At 28.6% G+C, this 19,985-nt stretch overlaps 3 protein-coding genes across 3 annotated transcripts; all 3 read right to left on the reverse strand.

Moving 5' to 3' along the window:
* Positions 1-13,582: 13,582 nt before the first annotated feature.
* Positions 13,583-14,584, reverse strand: LOC126555414 (uncharacterized). Its single transcript, XM_050210338.1, has 2 exons — positions 14,407-14,584; positions 13,583-14,313 (listed from the first exon to the last, which is right to left on the reverse strand). Exons 1-2 carry the CDS (start codon positions 14,582-14,584, stop codon positions 13,583-13,585), a joined length of 909 nt encoding a protein of 302 aa, XP_050066295.1.
* Positions 14,585-14,712: 128 nt separating this feature from the next.
* On the reverse strand, positions 14,713-15,914 carry LOC126555411 (zinc finger MYM-type protein 1-like). The gene is made up of 3 exons (XM_050210333.1): positions 15,349-15,914; positions 14,831-15,266; positions 14,713-14,736 (listed from the first exon to the last, which is right to left on the reverse strand). Exons 1-3 carry the CDS (start codon positions 15,912-15,914, stop codon positions 14,713-14,715), a joined length of 1,026 nt encoding a protein of 341 aa, XP_050066290.1.
* Positions 15,915-16,467: 553 nt separating this feature from the next.
* On the reverse strand, positions 16,468-17,553 carry LOC126555412 (uncharacterized; the record flags this gene model as incomplete). The annotated part of the gene is made up of 3 exons (XM_050210334.1): positions 17,364-17,553; positions 16,699-16,815; positions 16,468-16,604 (listed from the first exon to the last, which is right to left on the reverse strand). Coding segments are annotated over exons 1-3 (444 nt in total), but the record flags the coding sequence as incomplete, so codon positions are not given.
* Between the last annotated feature and the right edge of the window lie 2,432 nt (positions 17,554-19,985).

Raw genomic sequence — 19,985 nt, forward strand, 5'->3', positions numbered from 1 at the left:
TCACAATTTACTTCCGAATGACAGTAAAACGCCAAATTGTAAAAAATATGATTCCGAAACAAAAATTGTGATCAGAAAAAAACGACTGGCTTCTGGTGAATGAACAACGTGAGTACCTAAGTTTAATATGCGTTAAAAAAGGATGCCAAACATTCTAGTCTCTGCATCAAGACAATTAATTTTTTACTCATACGGATTTGAATAATAAATGTAATTCTAAATTTTCGCTGGGTCAAATTTTAAAGTAAGTTTTTTACTGGTCAGAAGACATGAGTATTGTAAATGTTTATCGGCTTACAGGACGTTCTAATAAAACAGTAGTAGACTGGTACAATTTATGCCGCGATGTGTGTTGTACTATTTATGAAAATCGGAAATACTACGTGGGAAAAGAAAATATAATAGAGGCAGGATTGTACTGGGTGATCATACAGGTGCAAATTTGACGGACGACGAAAGTTCTGATTCTGATTCTGAAAATATTCCTCCTAATAACAGGAATAGAAATTATGGCAAACGAATTAAGGACCTTGGGTTTTTGGAATGTGTTGGCGGCATGATGGTTTTCTTGAAAAGCGTTTTTTTGTTGTTGAACGTCGAGATAGAGCTACACTTATTCCAATTATTGAAAAAGAAATACTCCCAGGAACAACAATAATGTCAGATGAATGGAAACCATATAAAATTTTACAAAATACAGGTTATAATCACTTGGACTGTAAACCATTCTAAAAATGTTGTTGACCCACTAACAGCAGCCAACACCCAGACAATAGAATGCGTTTGGTCACATCTGAAAATGAAAATACTTCGAAAAATACATGGCACTACATCGAAACTTTTACCTCGTCATCTGATTGAAACATGGTGGAGATCAATTAATCTTAAAAATACTTTTTTTAAATTTTTAAATGATACTGAAACCGTTTACTGTAATTGAAGTTATTATTATATTTAGCTATTTTTTTTTATTTTTATATTTAACGAATATTTGTATGATATGACGTACTCGTAATAAAAAATATAATTTGTTTTTATACTATTAAAACGTAGATCACTCGTCCTGAATTCGCAGATCACGCCTCCGCGGTAGATCACCTGCTACACGAATGCCAAAATAATATTTTAAATACATAAATATTAGACTAATTGTTAGCACTAAACAAAAAACGAGTTTCAGTATATAATTAGACAATACAAACTTACCTTCAATATTTTATCACTGTATAATTTATTTCTGACGTTCTTAAACAGATGAGGGGTATCAGAATATGCATATATTTTCCGATCTTCATGAAGAGGACGTTGAAACCAATTTGTAAAGGAATCAACTTGACCACTTATTCCAAGCTCAGACCACATTTTTTGTTTGTCTGAGCTCCATCAGAGACAAATCCATGTATAATAGCACCTGCTTGCTCTAAAAGAATAATTATACATGTTAACATAAGTTTTGCTAACTCTGTGCCGATTACAGGTCCTCTAGATGCAAATACCGCTACAGGTTGAGAATAAGTGGCTGCAAGTGGCTGGAACATAAATACTTAGCAACTTGTTGCTTTTTCATTTATATCTTTTGCTTTATAATCTTCACCAAAATCTACAAGGCCTTTATAAGTAAGACTTTTGAAGCATATAGTTAATGCTTCTCTTACTGATATCTCATCTACAAGAATAATACCATGCTTTTGCATGGTGGATTTATTTTCTAGGTGTTTTTTAAATAAAGCAAAATATTGTTTGTCAAATCCACAAGATGCATCTATTAAAGAGAGATAACGTCTAATAGTACTAACATTAGGCAATGGCATTATAATATTGTTCTTCAATCAAAAATTGTAACCACTTGGGGAATGTATATGAAACAACATACATAGGATCAACCATTCATCAGAATACCGTCTACCTTTAGAGTTATTAACCTAGTTTACAAAACAAAAAAAAAAAATATTAATATTCTGATGATATTTTAAATTAACATATTACTTTTGCTGCTGAAAATATTTCTTGAACAATTGTCTTTTGATTTTTAGAGCAGTTAATTTCAATCAGTTTCTCTTCAATAGATTTTTGAGAAATATTACTATACTCAGATTGAAGGTTAAGTAAATTTTTTTTAATAAACTAGCTTGTTTTTCAAAACAATTCTTTTGTCTTTGAGAACATTGTTTCTTTTTTGTAACATTACCAACTTTTTTCTACTTTTTGGTGTAGTTTTTAGGGAAATTCGTTAAGAAGATGATAGTAAGGTAGATCGAATTTGTTTTTGCTTTAAATTTCGTATGGTTCTTGCACAGTATGAACAATGTAAATTATTTGAAATAAAGAAAAAACATTCCTTATGTCGTTTCATTTGCATGGTATCGATTACAATATTTCAGAAATAGAAAAAAATAATTCATATCTATAATTGTGAAAAAAAAATTGAAATTATTTTATTGTTATTATTCTTAACTATTTTATTTGTTACTTTTTAGAGCTTATTAAATTCAATCCTTTACAAATTTTGAATAAAGCCATTTCTTTAATTGAACTTTTTAACTGATCAATACTTTCAAGATTAGTATCGGCATTTACTAATTTATCATTGCATATATTTTTCCTCAAAATATTGCAAGTAATTTTTAAATTTCGATTTATAATTATAATTTTCCGTAAAAAGGAATTTAACTTGCCTTATTTTTCTACAAAATAATTTCAGATATGCCAAAGTTTTCATAAGAAAAATATTTATTTATACATTTAGGGGGTAGATGCAAGTCTAAAGTATTTAATTCATTAAATGAAATTGAATTACTTTGCTCTTTTATAGTTGTTCACATATTTATAAATAAATTTAATTTCAAATTTTAAACTTAAGAACGTAATTATTTATACATAAATATATTATTTTGATTATATCTAATATCTATGTTTTAATTTTTTTACTTTTTGGCATATCATAGTTTTATTAACATTGTACTTTGCAACGGAATCATCTAATTGTAAATTATCATTAGGCTTAGCAGAATAATTATGATCTAAAATTATATCCACTATATTTTTATCAGGATCACATTGGTAATCCTTAAAATGCAATGTTTAATTTAAACAAAATATAAAATTTTAATAATAAATATATTATTTAATAATTTATAATTTCTGTATCAGAAAATATAGGGACACTGGTTTTTGCAACTATGCCACAACTAGAGTCCATCAATAATTTCTCTGTCTAATAAATATTAAAATGTAATACTTAATTAATAATTATAAATATATTTATTTATTTAAAAATTACTTTACTTTTTCAGTATTATCATCAAATTTTAATTTTTTCCTTGCAGAAAACCTAAAAGGAACTGCATTAAGTAATAATCGAAGACATAACAAAGGAACCTAAACAATAATTTTTCATAACTCATGAGGTATACTTTCTAAATACTATGTGTAGTCTACATATCATCTATAATTTACTGAACATACAATCCCTCTTTATCAAATACATCCTTTTTTTTAATATTTGGTCTGTACGAAAATGTTCTTCACAGACAACATTATTATCATACAAATTTTGAACATCAAGGGATTTTAACCATTCGTTTTTTAAAAGTTTGTCTTTTGGAATGGAAAACATGGAACGTTTTTTGTTGGTATTACAACCAAATAAACAAATATTGTTGGGCATAATTTATTCTTTAACAACTAAAAACTGATTGTAATAAAATAGTGTGTACAATTGTGAATTACTCGGTAAGTAAAAAAAATATTTTTATTATTTTCTATGGACCAAGTTCAATAGCTGATTTTAGATTTTTGGCGGAATTTTGAACCTTACCAAAATAAGAACAAATTAATTAGTTCATAACGATTGAACTAAATTTGCTACACTCAGAGAAATATCTCGGGCAATTTCAATAAACTATGTTTGTTAATTATTAACAATCCCACGTTTGTTGAAATAAAAAACATATAATTATTTTAACATTCTGCTTGTTCATTTAATTATATCTTTAACTATTTCCACAAACTTATTTGTTAATATATATAAACATTTATTTCAACTTCTCCCTACAAAAGCACTGACCATTTTATTATTTTAATAAACGATTTTTATTAATTGAATAAACCTCCCAGTTTATTTTATACAAGTTATTTTTAATACTACCTATATGCGTATTAAATATGTTATAATATTGTTATCGAACTAACTCCCGTTAAAATTTACAAACTAATTTTTAGTTTTAATAAAATGTTTTGTATTTATAAATAGTATTAACTATTATTAGATATTTATGAGATTAATATTTTATTGATAGGGTTTTTCCGTTGTACGCTGCTGGACTCCATTTTTTTGTACTTTTGTACATCTATAGACAAATGGTGAAACAAAAAGTCAATGAGTCAAAGTCAAGAAGAAATAGAGACAATATCTGTGTCAACGGTTAAAAAAAGAAAATTAAATTACGATGAGCCTTCAACAAGTTCTTCGGAATTAAAACAAAAAAAAACTTGCAGAAAATATTGTCCGGAATATTTGCAAATTGGATTTACGTGGAACAGAGACGAAGAAAATCCAAGACCACAATGTGTTATTTGTGTATGTATACTTGCAAATGAGAGTATGCGACCAAACAAACTACATCGACATATCGATACGAACCATCCAGAAATGAAAAATGAACCTCTCGATTTTTATGAAAAAAAAACTAGAATCTCTAAAAACATCAAAAAAAAATATTTTTAATTTTACTGCAACTAACCAAAAAGCTACGTATGCTTCATATAAAATATATTTACGAATTGCTCAAACTGGTAAGCCTCAACCAATTGGGGAGTCTTTAATTTTACCATCAATCAAAGACGCAGTCGGAATCTTGTTAGATCAAAAATGTTTAAAAGAAGTTGAAAAGTTATCGCTTTCAAATAATACAGTGCCGCCTGGAATCGATGAAATTCTGAATGGGTAGAAAATGGATTGAAAGAGTTAAACTGAGTAGAGATGGTTCTCATTACAGCTAGACGAGTCCACAGATATCCAAGACTTATCTTAGATGATTGTTTTCGTACGTTACATATGGATGAATGAATCTCACGAGGATTTTTTTGTGCTGTGAACCGATTATTCGAGGTACAAGTGATGACATTTTTAATACTCTTAATACCTATATAACAGCGAAAGGAATTGAATGGACGAAATGTGTCGGCTTATTTAAGGATGGCGCCTGAGCATTGTGTGGTAGTGTGGTAAGAACAGTAATGTTATAACTAAAATTCGTTAAATTAACCCTTATGTCCCATGGATGCACTGAAATATCCATAGGGAGGCATTAGTATCAAAATCTTTGTCAGATGATTTTAGAAGTATGTTATGGGCTATGAGATATCTGTAAGATATCTACGAGATTACAAAGCTAAGTTAGTATGACCAGTATGACCATGCCTCTTGTCAAGGGCAATGCGGTTGCTACTATGACCACGACACGTGTCGGGATGGTAAGCGCACCAATAATTATACTGCACTAATGATGAATTTAATCGTGTCCGAATTTGCAACAACAACTACAAGGACACCCGTGTGACCACACGACGTAAACAAGAGACGCACCACAATATATAAGGAAGCCCGAAGACCAGCAACGGCAGATGTACCAAAGCTATCAACAACTGAGCACTTTCACGACACTCAGCCACTTATTTTATTTGTTACATGTATTTTATTTATATGCAATAAAGACATATTTCGTTATTAAGTTTAACTTTAATTCAAATTAACCATCTGGATTCAAATCTGATACTGGCACGCAACAAGTATATAAAACACGTCTGTAAAAATAGTAAATTTTATTAAGGCAAGGCCGTTACAGTCCCGTTTATTTGAGAAGCTTTGCGAAGAAATGAGCAGTATTCACAAATCACTTCTCCTTCACACTGAGGTATGTTGGTTATCGAGGGGGAATGTTCTTACAATTTTTAAGTGATATGAAGTTTATTTTAAAGCTTACATACTTAGCAGATATATTTTCAGTTCACGACAAAATTCGAGCATTTAAAAAACTTTTGTTGTGGAAAAATAATATTGAAAACAAAATGTTTGACTGTTTTGAATCATTTTCTAATTTCATAATTGAAAATCAAATAGAAGTTGATGATAGCATTATTACATCTATTTCTGATCATTTACAAACACTGAAAGATAATTTCGATTCATATTTTCTGAGTGAAATGGAGAACTATCAACAAATGAAATGGATTTCAAATCCTTTTCAAGAATATGACATGACAAGTGGGTTATCAATAAGAGCTAAAAAATAATTAATCGAACTATTTGAAGATAGTGTGTTTAAAATGAATTTTAATCGAAAAAAAATAATACGTTTCTGGTTATCAGTTCAAGAAAATTATCCAACTGTTTCCAATGAAGCTGTAAAGATGTTACTCCCATTAATTTCATCATATAATTATGAGGTTGGTTTTTCGGCAATGGTTGCTATTAAAAACAAATTATGGAGCAAATTGAAACTTTTAAACTCACTGCATCTCAAGCTTACCAATATTGAAATGGATATCAATGATGTTATGAAAAAAAAATAGGAAACAATTACATCCTTCACATTAAAATTATATACTTATTAAATTACTAATATATTATACTTATTATACTTTTTTTTCGTAACTAGATAAAATTTAATAAAATAGTTTAATTTTTTGTTGTATGGTAAAAAAAAAAAAAGGTGTTATTCATTGATATTGTGGGTCGCTACATAAAATATTTCAAAATGGGTCGTTCAATAAAAAGTTTGGGAACCTCTGCTCTAGAGCGACAGCAATAAGATTTTCACTGTAATTTGTACAGTGCTTAAATGTACTCTTGTTTATCAATTTCTGCAACCTCCTCTCACACGATACCAACTCTATCTTCATCTTCTTCTTTTAGACTGCATAGTCTTCTCTAGAAAAAATAAATATTAAAAAATTTAAAAAAATAAGTTTTTTGTAAAATTATACTTATAACCCTGACATAAATCCATGATTTCTCTTTACTCTCATCATAGCCCGGGATCTTTACATTATTCGCCTTCGCATATCTCTTACTCGCTCATCGGTGTGTATTTATACACGGTCAACAATAACCCGTCTATTGTCTCCAAAGTAAATCCGCTTCCACGCGATATGTTCTCCTTTTGCTTTGTTAACAACTTAACGTATGCCTTCTCAATAATCTCTGTAATGTCACTATCTGGGAAAATTTCGACCGCCGATGTCTTAAACACTCGGTTCTCTGTCGAGTTTGGTACGTTGGAGCGGTTATAAGCTGTCTAAAGCTTCAAATTGAATTTAATCACGTAGTGTTGTACGTGTGTTTTTAAAAATTATCTCATCCTAGGCATGAGCGAATTGACAAAACTCATGATAAACATGAATAATGCTTATATTTTTAACGTAATACCACACGGTTTTACGGTTCACGGACGACGATATTTCAATAAACCCGAGGGATTTAACAAGGCCCATGCACGCTGACGTAGTTTTTTCAGAAGAATGTACATTTGCTGTTATCGTCGGTAATATATGAATCTTTAAAATAAAAAAAAATCTAATCTATTGCGTTGAATTTCATGTTGAATCTATTAAATTCCTAATTAACCCTGCATCAGTCGCGTTGTTTAATATCACACAAGTAGTCGCGCGTCTACATTGTAGAACAATCACAATTGTTGTCATTAATAATTTGTTATTACAAAATAAATAAATGATTTGACCAAATTATTCAATAATCATATTAAATGTATATTTTTAATCAAATTGTTGTACAATATTAATTAATTTAATATACATATGTCGAAAGTCCTATTACAATTTAAAGGAGTTAAAATATTATGCATGAATGCTTATAATTATTTTGTTAGTCTTTTAATTTTAAGTTTTAATTAGTATCCATTTCATCTGAAGATGTACTGTATTGTTTTTTATTGAAACAACAATCGCATATATATTTGAGGTGAAAGTTGCATACTCATTTATAGCAAGTTTCGCATGAATTACATGTGCTTTTGTTACGTGCTCGTCGATGACATTTACCAACTCCACCTGGGCGTTTTGTTTTTACATTTTTTTCTGTTTCTGTTTTCTTTTCCAATCCTAATAATTTTCTCCCTCGAAATCTTATGGATTTTGGTAAATTTTTATTGAGTATTCGTCTCTCTGTATTTGGTCTAATTAGACAAAGTGTGAGTGTTTCCAAAAAGTCTGCTCTGTTTACTTTAGCATAATTCTTATTAGCGGAGTATACATTCAAAGCATTAATACAAGAAATATTTAATAAATTAAAAAATATTGTTAAAGGCCAACGTCGGGAGTTTCTAGCGACATCATACAAACTGCACATTTGATCCAAGCGGTCAACACCACATTTTGTTTGATTATAAAATGTAATAATGTCTGGTATTTTTTTTATCTCCAGTTGTCGGATCAATATTATTATCGTGATGAAGTGTAGAAACAGCAATCACTACTTTATTTTTTTTAGGTACATATGATGTCAATGTGCAATCTTTGTGAAATCCAAATAATGATGAATTTATTGGTCTATTTTTTGGGTCTGCAAATTGTTTTGGAATACATGTTTTATTACGTCTCATAGTTCCAACTACAGTTATTTTTTTTTTCTAATAGTTGAAGTACTAAAGGGAGAGATGTGAACCAATTATCTATTGTTATGTTACGTTTAGTGCCCTCAATCGGTTGGACAAGTCTGGTCACAACGTTATTTGGACTATTATTTATTTTGTAAGGCCCATCAGGTTGTGTGCCTACATACACTTCTAAATTGTATGTATACGCATTTTTGACATCAACGAGGGCGAATATTTTTATGCCATATCACGCGGGTTTACTGGGTATATATTGACGGAATGAGCAGCGACCACGAAAAGAAATCAACTGCTCATCTATAGTTAAGTACTCACTAGGTATAAAATTGGTTTGAAAATTTTGTAATATTATTTCAAACAATACTCTGATAGCAGCTAATTTGTCTATCTCCCTCCTTTGTTCTCGATCAGTAAAATTATCAAAACGTAAATTTCACATTAAAAAACAAAACCGTTGGCTACTCATTGCTAAATAAATTGCTTCAATACCAGTACCCTTAGTGTCATCAAATAATTTTAAAATATTTTGCCGCCCTGATTTTGATACGCCCGCTAGTATAAGTATACCAATAACAGCTCTTATTTCTGTTTCATCCGTTTCCTTTGCATCACGTTCACGACTATATTTATTCTGAATTACTTAAATTTTGATGTTTGTACTTTTTGTTATTGTTGAAATTACTGAATCGTTAAAGAAAAGAGAAAAACATTCCATATGTGATTTTTTATTTTTAGCGTTTGATTTAGGCCCCGGTAAATGTGTTATTATATTATGAGAACGTGTTCTACTATTTTGTGGAGGAACTTTTTTTTTTCCACTTTGTTTGATCTTTCCCGATATAATATTTGTTTTGAACAATTAACCCAAAATTATCATCACCACAAGTGGACTCACCTTCATACTCATCATCAGTATATTCTTGTTCTGTATTCGAATCTTCGCGCTGTTCTTCAACATGATCAGTTTCTAATTCTTCATCACTATCTACGCCAACATCTTCAATCAACTCTTCTTCTTCTTCTTCAAGCCATTGCTCAATAACATTATCCATTTTCTGAAGTAAAATTATTTTACAAAATAAATAAATAAAAAGTATCATGACATAGGTACAAATATTATAAATAATTTATATAGGTACCAAAAACAATAACATATAAGTAGGTTATATTATATATTATATTATATAAATATTATATAATATAAATTATAATGTATAACTTTAATATAAGTTTAAATTATTTCATTTTAATACAAATTACGGGAGTTTAAAATATGAGATGTAGTATAAAAGTTACGTACTTGAGTCGTCGCGTAATCTACAATAGTAGAACATAAAACTTGATTGCTCAATATACGGAACTACACTGAAAGATAAACTCCGAAATCATTACAGTTTTCAATCATATAATGTTGTTAAAAGGTATTTAGTTTATCATTGTCATTGGGTAATTCCAAAACCATCTAAAATTAAATTGATTATCACTGTACTACAATAGTAGAACGCGCGACTGATGCAGGGTTAACATCGCGTCTGATAAATAAAATCTAATGATATATTTATTTTTAAAAAATTAATAAACTTGCGACTGGCGAATACAACTATTGGACTTATATTTTAATGACACGTATTTTAAAAATCTACCTATGTAACTTGTGATCGACTAATAAAACTAATTTAAAGGCACATACTTCAAAATTTCGAATAACATGTGAAAAATAAATATAACCTATTGATTTATCTTTTAAAATAAAATCAACGAGTTTTTTAAGAATCTAATAAATTCAGAGCTAAATAAAATTAAAATAAAACTAACCTGTATCGGTGTCTTGCATTTCATATGCATCCATTGCGAACATACAAATATCGTCTTCAGAAATCATGTTTGAACCATCGGCCGGTATATCCGAGACAAATATTTGCGGTGCTATCTGTATATCTCTACGAGGAGCGATGACAGGAGACGTAAACCGAATAATGCTCTCTCGTGCAGCGGGTTGAGCGGGTTGACGACGTGCGAGCACGTTAATGATACCTTGGAAAAATTATTATAAATAAATATTATGAATGATTAAAAATTATGTTATATAAATACGTACTATGAAGATTTTTATGGTGTCTATTTAGATGTGACTTGTATTTAAACGTTGTTGGGCAAATAGTGCACGAAAAACGTATACCGGTATGTGTTTTTTGATGAGTCGATAATGTACGTTTCACATTGAAAACCGACGTACATTGATTGCAATTAAACATATTATTTTTCTCACATTTTTACTTTCAAAAAATTAAATATGTTTAAAATTAAACATAGCGAAAACGAAAATAATATCAAACAGATAAATAAAATGTAATGAGACTTGAAAAACACGGATAGAACAAAGGTTAAGTGTACGTTTAGGGGTCTAGAACAGGCTGATCGCATAACGGGCGACAACGGAGTAATTGTTCAGAAATCGTAGCATTTGCGGTGATGGAGAAAATTTAAGCCAGGGTTAGGTAAAATATTAATTGGGTATTTACCATGATCATTGTGTACATCGCTATAGATTTTTGATTATTTTGGGGATTGTTGTACTGGATAAAGTTTCGTTGCCAATTCTAGAGACTGACCTGAGCGTGTTGAACCAATACAACGATAGACCGGTTGGAACTGGCCATTCCGTCAACAATATACTCTATTCAGAATAACTTTGCCCACTTAAGCGCATGTGACTAAGTTAACGGGAGTCAGGACTCAGGAGCGCTGTGATTGGTCGTTAGTAGTCGACCGCTGTCGAGGCACGTCGCTACCGACAGTTGTCGCCATATATACAGATGATCATAGGGGCGTCTATCGATTGCGCCGAAATGACCTTTTTACCTGTGAAAAATCTATCGATTCCGCCGGCTATCGACTCGAAGTTTTCTTTTTATTGATTCCGCCGGTTAATATTTGTAAATTATTTATTTTAATAAAAACAAAATATAAAAGGCTTAAATTAATATACAATTAATTTTCAATTCACTCGTAAAAACACTCGTACTAAATAATTTTTGCTTTTTTGGCGTTTTTAAAATAAATTGTAGAACATTTTATTATTATTTACTATTACCTATTTATTTTATTTGTACTAAATTATATTATTTTTGCTATTTTGGCTTTTTTTAAATAAATTGTAGAACATTATATTATTATTTACTATTATTTATTTTATCTGTACTATATTATTTTTGCTTTTTTGGCGTTAACTAAATAAATTGTATAACATTATTTTACTATTTTAATACATTTTACTTACAAAAATTTTTGAATTATTTTTTGAAATGTTTATATTTAAACTTTAAAAAAATTGATAAACTATTGATTTAAAAATATATAGTCAGCGGAATCAACATAAACAAATTTCCAGCAAAATTAATAGTCGGCGGAATCAATAAAAAAGTTCGGCGGAATCAATAAATAAAAAACTTCGGCGGAATCGATAGCCGGCGGAATCAATAAATTAAAAAGCTCGGCGGAGTCGATAGCCGGCGGAATTGATATTAAAACGGCGGAATCGATAAAACCCCGATCATAGTAGTACGATCGTAATAACTAATAATTAATAATTATTACCTATCATGTTATAGTGTAAAAAATTTTTATTAACATGTTTTTTTGTCCTTTTACTTTATTGTTCTGTACCAAACACAATGCTTACGTAGTACCCAAATAACTATACATGTATTATGATAATTTGAGTAGGAAATTAAAAATAATAAATAAATACAAATTTATATATACAAAAGTTATTCATATTTTTAAAAAAGTAATTTTTTTCTAAACAGTTATTTACATAAATCAAATTATTTTTACAAAAATTATCATTTTATTTACATAAGTTAAAGTCAACATTGTTCAGTATCTGAATTTGTTTCAGATGATGTTTCTCCCGTAATAGTCATCAAGAAATCTTCTTTCTCCGCGGACAACATCTCGTCTATTAAGTTATCAACTTCATAAAATTTCATTTCTTCTTTTTTCGTGTGGCTAATAAAATTTTCCACATTTGTGCGTTCACTCGATTTATACCCTCTATTAGTAAATTTTTTACATCCGGAAGCTTGTAAGTTGTATTGTTCATCCGAACATGTGTCTTCACACCGATGACCAAGCCAGCTCAAAGGGGTTAAGCTCACAGTGGTATGGCGGAAGTCGTAATATTATATAACCATTGTTTTTTGCTAGTTCATCAATAACATACCTATTATGTAATGGCTTTAAATGTTGCACTATGTGTAACAGTTGAGGGATAACCATAGTTCGGTCTATCACTTCTCCCTTATCCTCCAACCACTTAATAATATCCGCCTTTCGTGTATTCGATGTTGGGGCTTTGTCTATTTTCACGGAATGGTAGGACGCATTGTCCATAACAATTACGGAGTTCGGCTTTAATTAGCACCTTCACGTCACTCAGTTCAATTTTTATGTCTCCTGGACTTAGAATATTTTTCACAGTTTAATTTATTAAATCATTTGGACTTAGAATATTTTTCTAATAAAAAACACTTAGAAAATATTTCACTGTCTTTATTTTTTACAATTATTCCATTCTATACTACATCATCCAATTGCTTGTACGTGGCACGTTACATTTGTGTAACCAGTGGCGCCGAAGTACAAAATGGAATGTATGGCAAGGAACTTAAACAACCACCCCCCCCCCCCAAACTGACCCCTTCCTACTAATCAAATTTGAAACCTGTTACAAACAATTTGCCACAAATTTTATTTATATCTAATTATCTTTCTCCCTTTTCCAACCAATACATAAGTAATAATTAACACATTTAATTACCTGCAACAATAATATGTATAAGTATTTAAAGATAATATAAAATACAAAAATATAAACAAAATGCAACCTTTTATATTATATTACATAATATACAATATTATAAATATTAAATAATATACTAATAAATTTAATAAATCAAACATTTAGTTAGAACACTACTTTTAGCTGCAAATAACAAAATTACATTTTCATTATTAATAATATCTTGCTCACATGATATTTTCATCAAATTCTCGAGACGATCTTGGGACATAGTTGTTCTTAGCTTTGTTTTTATAAGTTTCAATTTAGAAAATGTTCTCTCTACACTACAGCTGGTTACAGGTAATGTTATAGATAGTTTTAAAACTAAGTATAAATTTGGAAAAATATTAGCTAGTTTAGCCAAACAAAATAACTTAAATAGTTCCCTAGTACTTGCTATATTATGATTAACAATTTTTACAGAATCATCTTCCATACTATTATCACTATACGGCGTATAGTGATAATAATAATAATAATAATCATAATCAACTGTTACATTTTTGTTAAAATACTTAGGGAGTACAATACTGTTTTCTATTTCTGTAAAATTTTTACAAAATTCAATATATTCTGTTAATAATGCGTTTTTATCGATTAGTGTGTACATGGAACACAAAGCGTCAAAGGCATCACAAGGTACAATGTGTGGATTAGTTTGAACTTCTCGAATACGTCTAGATGAAAGAAGAGATAAGTCTTTAAGGGGTCCTATGTTGGTGCTTTCAAAACGTCCACTTAATTCTGTTAATAGAATATCCATTATGACATTGTATGTATCAATTTTAAATTTTTTCATTGGACATGATATAATTTCATCCCGAGATAGTTCACCTGAAATTAATATTATACTTTGTAATTTAGAACAAACATACTTTCTTAATAATTATAAAAATAAATGATATTTATTTTGAAAATATTATATACCTGATTTTCTTGGAACACGTTTCAGTCGACTAGATACAAGAGGTAAAAAGTCAACAATACTATTTTCAGCAAACTCATCTGTCCTTTTTAGTAATCTTTTAAATGAACAATCATTTCTAAGTTCTTTAATTTGGCAAATAATATTATCTAAAATATTTGTGGCCATAAGCATATCCATGTCTTGTGATTGCAGTTGGCGGGTAACAGGTTCAAGTATATCAAATATAGTTTTAAATACTAATGCTGTTAGAAGAAAACGTTGAGATGTAAGATATGATATCAAACCACTACAACTTGCACCAACTACTACATCAGCAGTTCCTTCTGTATCTTTAATTTGGTTTAATGTTTTTAAAACCGCATTGTGAAATTTTAAAACTACATTTAATGCTGCTGAATGAGAACTCCATCGAGTTGTGCTAACTCTCTGAACAGCATGCAACGGATTTTTTTTACCTCCCATATTATTACATTCAATTTGAATTTCTCTGAAAATCGCTGCTCTTTTTTTTGAACACCAAAGAAACACATAGAGAGTTTCTAAATTCCCAAATAAATCAACAGCGTTAGAGTTACAAGATACTGCTTGTTTTACTACTAAAGCCAAGCGATGGGAGTGACACCAAACAAATAATGCTCGCGGGTTTTCTGCTTTAATATAAGCTTGGAGATCTGTATAATTACCACGCATGTTACTAGCTCCGTCATAGGATTGACCAACCAACTCTTCCTTCCAATTCAAATTTTCAGCTTCCATTACGTTTACAAAAATATCAAATAAATTTTTTCCAGATGTAACTGGTGATTCTTTTACTGCTAATAGCCTTTCATGAACCTCGCCAGTAACTTCATCAGCATATCTATAAAACATAAATTAAATTAAATACTAATAAACAACATAACTGAGAACTTATATTAGTTATAATAATTGTATTTATTTACCGTATTATAAATGATATTTGTTCCTTACGAGATGCATCAAATGTAGTATCAATTGATATACTAAACATTCTTACAGATTTAATAAATGATCGTACTTGAAATGATATATCTTCGGCAATAGCTTCTATCAGCTGATTTTGTCTTTGCCATGAAACAAAAGATGTTTCAAGTTTTCCATTTTGTTGAATACGGTTTATGTGTTCCGCTAATGGTCCTGAATTTTTAGACATTAGCATAACTAAGTCTTTAAAATTACCCTTGGAATTTGAAGACCAATCCTCAAAATGTCCGCGAAATGCTAGGTTATGACGTGCCATGTATATAACAATGTCTATAAGCTCTAATAAAACGTGTCTATTCATTGCTATCTGAGTTTTTCTATTATTTTCAATCAAAGGTAAAATTGGCACATTTTTTTGACGTAACTTAAACTTTAAAGATGATGTTACATGATCTGGAGTTAATTCATGTCTTTGAATAGCAAATGAACAATTTTTCCATTTATTAAATCCTTCTTTGGTCCATGATTTTTCCAAATTACTATGTAAATTAGTTCCAAAAAGCATACAATGTATGCAAAATATTTTATTTTTGCTTACTGAATAAGATAACCAATCACGATGACATTTTGATTTATCAGATAAAATTCTATAATAATGTTTATCATTAAAACTTCTTTTTATTTTTTCTTTGTTAATTTCATATGGAAATATTTTATTAGGTAAATCATTTTGTAACGGTTGACTAGGACCAAATTTTAAAATGTAATCTTTAATTTTTGGTGACAAAAAAGACATTTTAGCAAAAATTGCAGGATCATTTTTAATTATATCCATATCCATCTCATCTAAAATAAAAATTATTATCAAAAAATTTTAGGTAAGTAAATAGTTTTTTGGGAAAATATAAATTTAATTGGGCTTTGCTATCTAGCAAATACAATTAAGTATCAATTTTAAAAAAACAATACACATATGATGAATAAAAAAAGGGTTAGTAATACTATCTGACAGTTGCATATACCAATAATCTATTATAAAACTAATAATATGCGAAGATACAAAACATTAAATATTCAAAATATATAAATAGGTAGGTACTTTAAAAAAAAAAGAATAAAATAAGTAGGTATATACCTTTATTTTTCAAATCTGAGTTTATCTCAGTGTCTTTTTGAAATTCACATTCAACCAAAGATTCTTTATTAACTGGTAGACTGTGATATTCGTTTAAATCATTGTCCACATCAGCAAGAACTGGAAATATGTATTAAATTAAAGTTAGTTGTATATCCAATAGGAATATTAATTATAAAAAGGTGTATAATATGGATATATCATAGATAAATACCTTTATTTTTCAAATCTGAGTTTATCTCAGTGTCTTTTTGAAATTCACATTCAACCAAAAATTCTTTATTAACTAGTATACTTTGGTCTTCATTTAAATCATTTTTAACAACAAGATCTGGAAATATATACTAAATTAAAGCTAGTTGTGTATCCAATAATACAATTGATCATAAAAACACTATGTGTACCTATCATTTGTTAATGTATAAGAATAAAAATTTATTATACAGTTATACAAGTTAGGAGACATACTTTTAGTTTGTAAATATGAATTAAATATAGTATATTTTTGAAAATAATTTTCATCAGAACATTTTTTACCAACATATTCTTTTATAACTTATATTGCCTATTTATCTTTAAATACTAGATAGTCTAAATATTCCAAATGAATAGGTACTATTGTACCTAATGGGATAAATTAATGTAATAAAACAATAGGTATGTTATAGTACAATAAGTAGTATGAGATATAATATATAGTATATAATTAACTAATAACTATTATAGCCATATTAATGTAATAACGATTTAAAAGATTTATATTTATTAATTAATAAAATTAACCTATAATAATATAAAATTATTTATTCTATATCTGTGTTTTTAACTCTTTAACTTAAAACAAAATAAAACATTTAAATAAATTAAGTAGGTACTTACTATTTTTTACATCAGGAAATTGGTGAAACAATTTGCTTTTTTTATTCTCGTTTCCAGAAAAAAACGATTTTATATCATGCGAGTTTCTTTTAATTTTTCGAACTTTACATGCGTTAATATGTCGACTCCAATTTACATCGTTCATTGATGAATTTAGTTTACCACAATCACATTTACAAACAGAACTCATGTTTTAGGTACTAATTAAATTAGTTTTAAAGGTTGATCTGTACTTTTTATGTCACAGTGACACAGTCTTTTTGAATAATATCTGGCTTATTATACAAAAGTCTAAGATTAAACTAGAGGAGTGAAAGCACAGTTGATTTTCAACGACAGTTATAAAATAGTGACTAGTGTTGTATCATAGTCTATACTTCTATAGGAATCTCTGGCTATTTTTGGATACTATTGTTGATTTATTGATAACATTATAGATGGACGGTAATAATGTAATATTGTAAAATACCTACTTTTAATAGTAGTGGGGTGGTCGTCGATAATCGGCGAATGTCTATTATATTCGTTTATGGTTTCTATTTATATTTTTATTCCGTCTAAAATGTTGGTATCTATATTATATATATTATATATTTATACAAAATATATACATTTAACATTATACATAAAATAAATAGACTTAATTCCGACTTAAATGTACAAGTAATAATCGATAAATCAGTATTAAGTATTAACACACAAAACACAATATTATATAATATTGCCATGTCTATGTAGATAATATAATATTTTATATTTATAATAAAAATAAACGTGCTTCAAAGTTAAATTAATAGTAAAAATGATAACTAAAAATATACAGCGTTCAATAATAGTTTATAAATTAGACTGTTCATTAAACAGAATTATTAAATTGGAAATATAACCTAATGATTAACTGGAGACTGCTGAGTAACTAACATACAGATTTCTGCACTATTAGTTGTTACTGTTACCATAAATGATTGTATTTTGTATTATTTAATTATTATGAATTATAATACCACAAAATATAACACACTCAATGGGCAATATTTATTACTTAATAATTTGTGATCCTATTCCTATTAATTTTCATTTTCAAGGACCCACCCCCTAGCCAAATTTTTATATGTATGGCAGTTGCCATACATAAACATGGGCTTCGGCGCCACTGTGTGTAACAATACATCGAAATCATATCCTAAAAATTTCGCATTAATATTAACCATATTTATGTAGTCTTATTACATTTCCTACTTATAATTGAAAACTACTTTGAATTATTAACTAAATAACGATTTTTACAAAACTTCCCTTTTTTATTCGGCATTCGTTACATAAAAACGAAATCGAGCATTCCACACCACATGTAGCTACAAATCTTTCCTCGAACGATTTTCCCAAAATAATGTTTAATACTTCACTGACTAAATAAAAAATGACTATGAAACATAACATAAAATAATATAATATAAAATATTCTTACATGATTCGGTATCCATAATACACTCGGTCTTCGTTTTTTAAATTAAAGAAAAAAGGAAAACTGTTTAGGTTTATCGAACGTGAATTGAAAAGATTTTATATTATATATGATATAGAAATAAATAGATGCACTTATCAGGACTGATGATAATCAAAAATTGGATGTACTTAAGAGGACTGTTGATCGCGTTATGATTTTAATTAAAATTACGAGTATTTTATTCATACCACTAAAATAATTTTTAGGGGGTATGGATGGATGCTATATAAGTGTAAACGATTCATATGAAATATTCGGCAAAGATGTTAAAGACGTATTTCAGGATATCGATGTTCTACGTATTTTATCTCACACAGTATATTCTTAAATTTAATAGTATAGTGTTCTTGAATGTAAAGGCTCAGTCAAACAGAACGCGGGCACTGTTACAATATTATCTATGATTACATTATCGTAGTTAAAAATAGTGCGGGCTGCCGCGGCGAAATGATGTCGATCGCCACGGTCTGCGGTCTGGTTATAAAATTTTACAGAGAACGCGGACGGTCACAAATTATTCATTCCTCATTATTCTTTCATAATGGCAGATGAGACTGAAAAATTAATTGATTTGGTGCATAATTATCCAAATTTATATGATTCTAGTCATGGTGAGTATATAAATACTGTAAAAAAAAAAAAAAGTGGAATGAAATTGCCGGGATACTCAATATGCCAAGTATAATATAATAATATAGTAGTAATTTAATATATATGTGTAGGTATTATATGTATAATATACGTATTTTATAAAATGAATAATACTTAAATAATAATATAATGAAATATAAGCCTAAAAATAGAAGTAATACAATATGTTAAAATAGATTATGTTTATTTATTTTTTCATTTTTATCAGTACTTATATTATTTTAAATCAATAGTAGGTATAATAATATATAGTAATATTGTAATAATATAGTTTGTACAAAAACGATTTTGAATGAAAAAATTTAAGTGTTACCTACCTAATAAGTAATAATAATGATTATTAGGTATATATTATAGTTAAAATAGTTATATTACCTAGTTACATAATTAGTTATATAATATAGTATAATATACACTTCATTCAAAAGAGAACATACCGCTTTCGCGCATGTCGACTGACGGCT

This window comes from Aphis gossypii, unplaced genomic scaffold (assembly GCF_020184175.1).
Source record: "Aphis gossypii isolate Hap1 unplaced genomic scaffold, ASM2018417v2 Contig00840, whole genome shotgun sequence".
NCBI classification, from domain to species: domain Eukaryota; kingdom Metazoa; phylum Arthropoda; class Insecta; order Hemiptera; family Aphididae; genus Aphis; species Aphis gossypii.

Bases quoted from the DNA above. Each gene is read 5' to 3' on its own strand.
- LOC126555411 (XM_050210333.1), bottom strand. From the start codon at position 15,914: ATGCTTTTTGGAACTAATTTACATAGTAATTTGGAAAAATCATGGACC. The intron at 15,267-15,348 runs GTAAATAAATAC...TATGTTTTATAG, and splicing joins CAAATATCATTTATAATACG to ATATGCTGATGAAGTTACTG. The intron at 14,737-14,830 runs GTTAGCACAACT...ACCAAATTAAAG, and splicing joins CGTTGCATGCTGTTCAGAGA to ATACAGAAGGAACTGCTGAT.
- LOC126555414 (XM_050210338.1), bottom strand. From the start codon at position 14,584: ATGGATATGCTTATGGCCACAAATATTTTAGATAATATTATTTGCCAA. The intron at 14,314-14,406 runs GTATATAATATT...TATTAATTTCAG, and splicing joins ACGTGTTCCAAGAAAATCAG to GTGAACTATCTCGGGATGAA.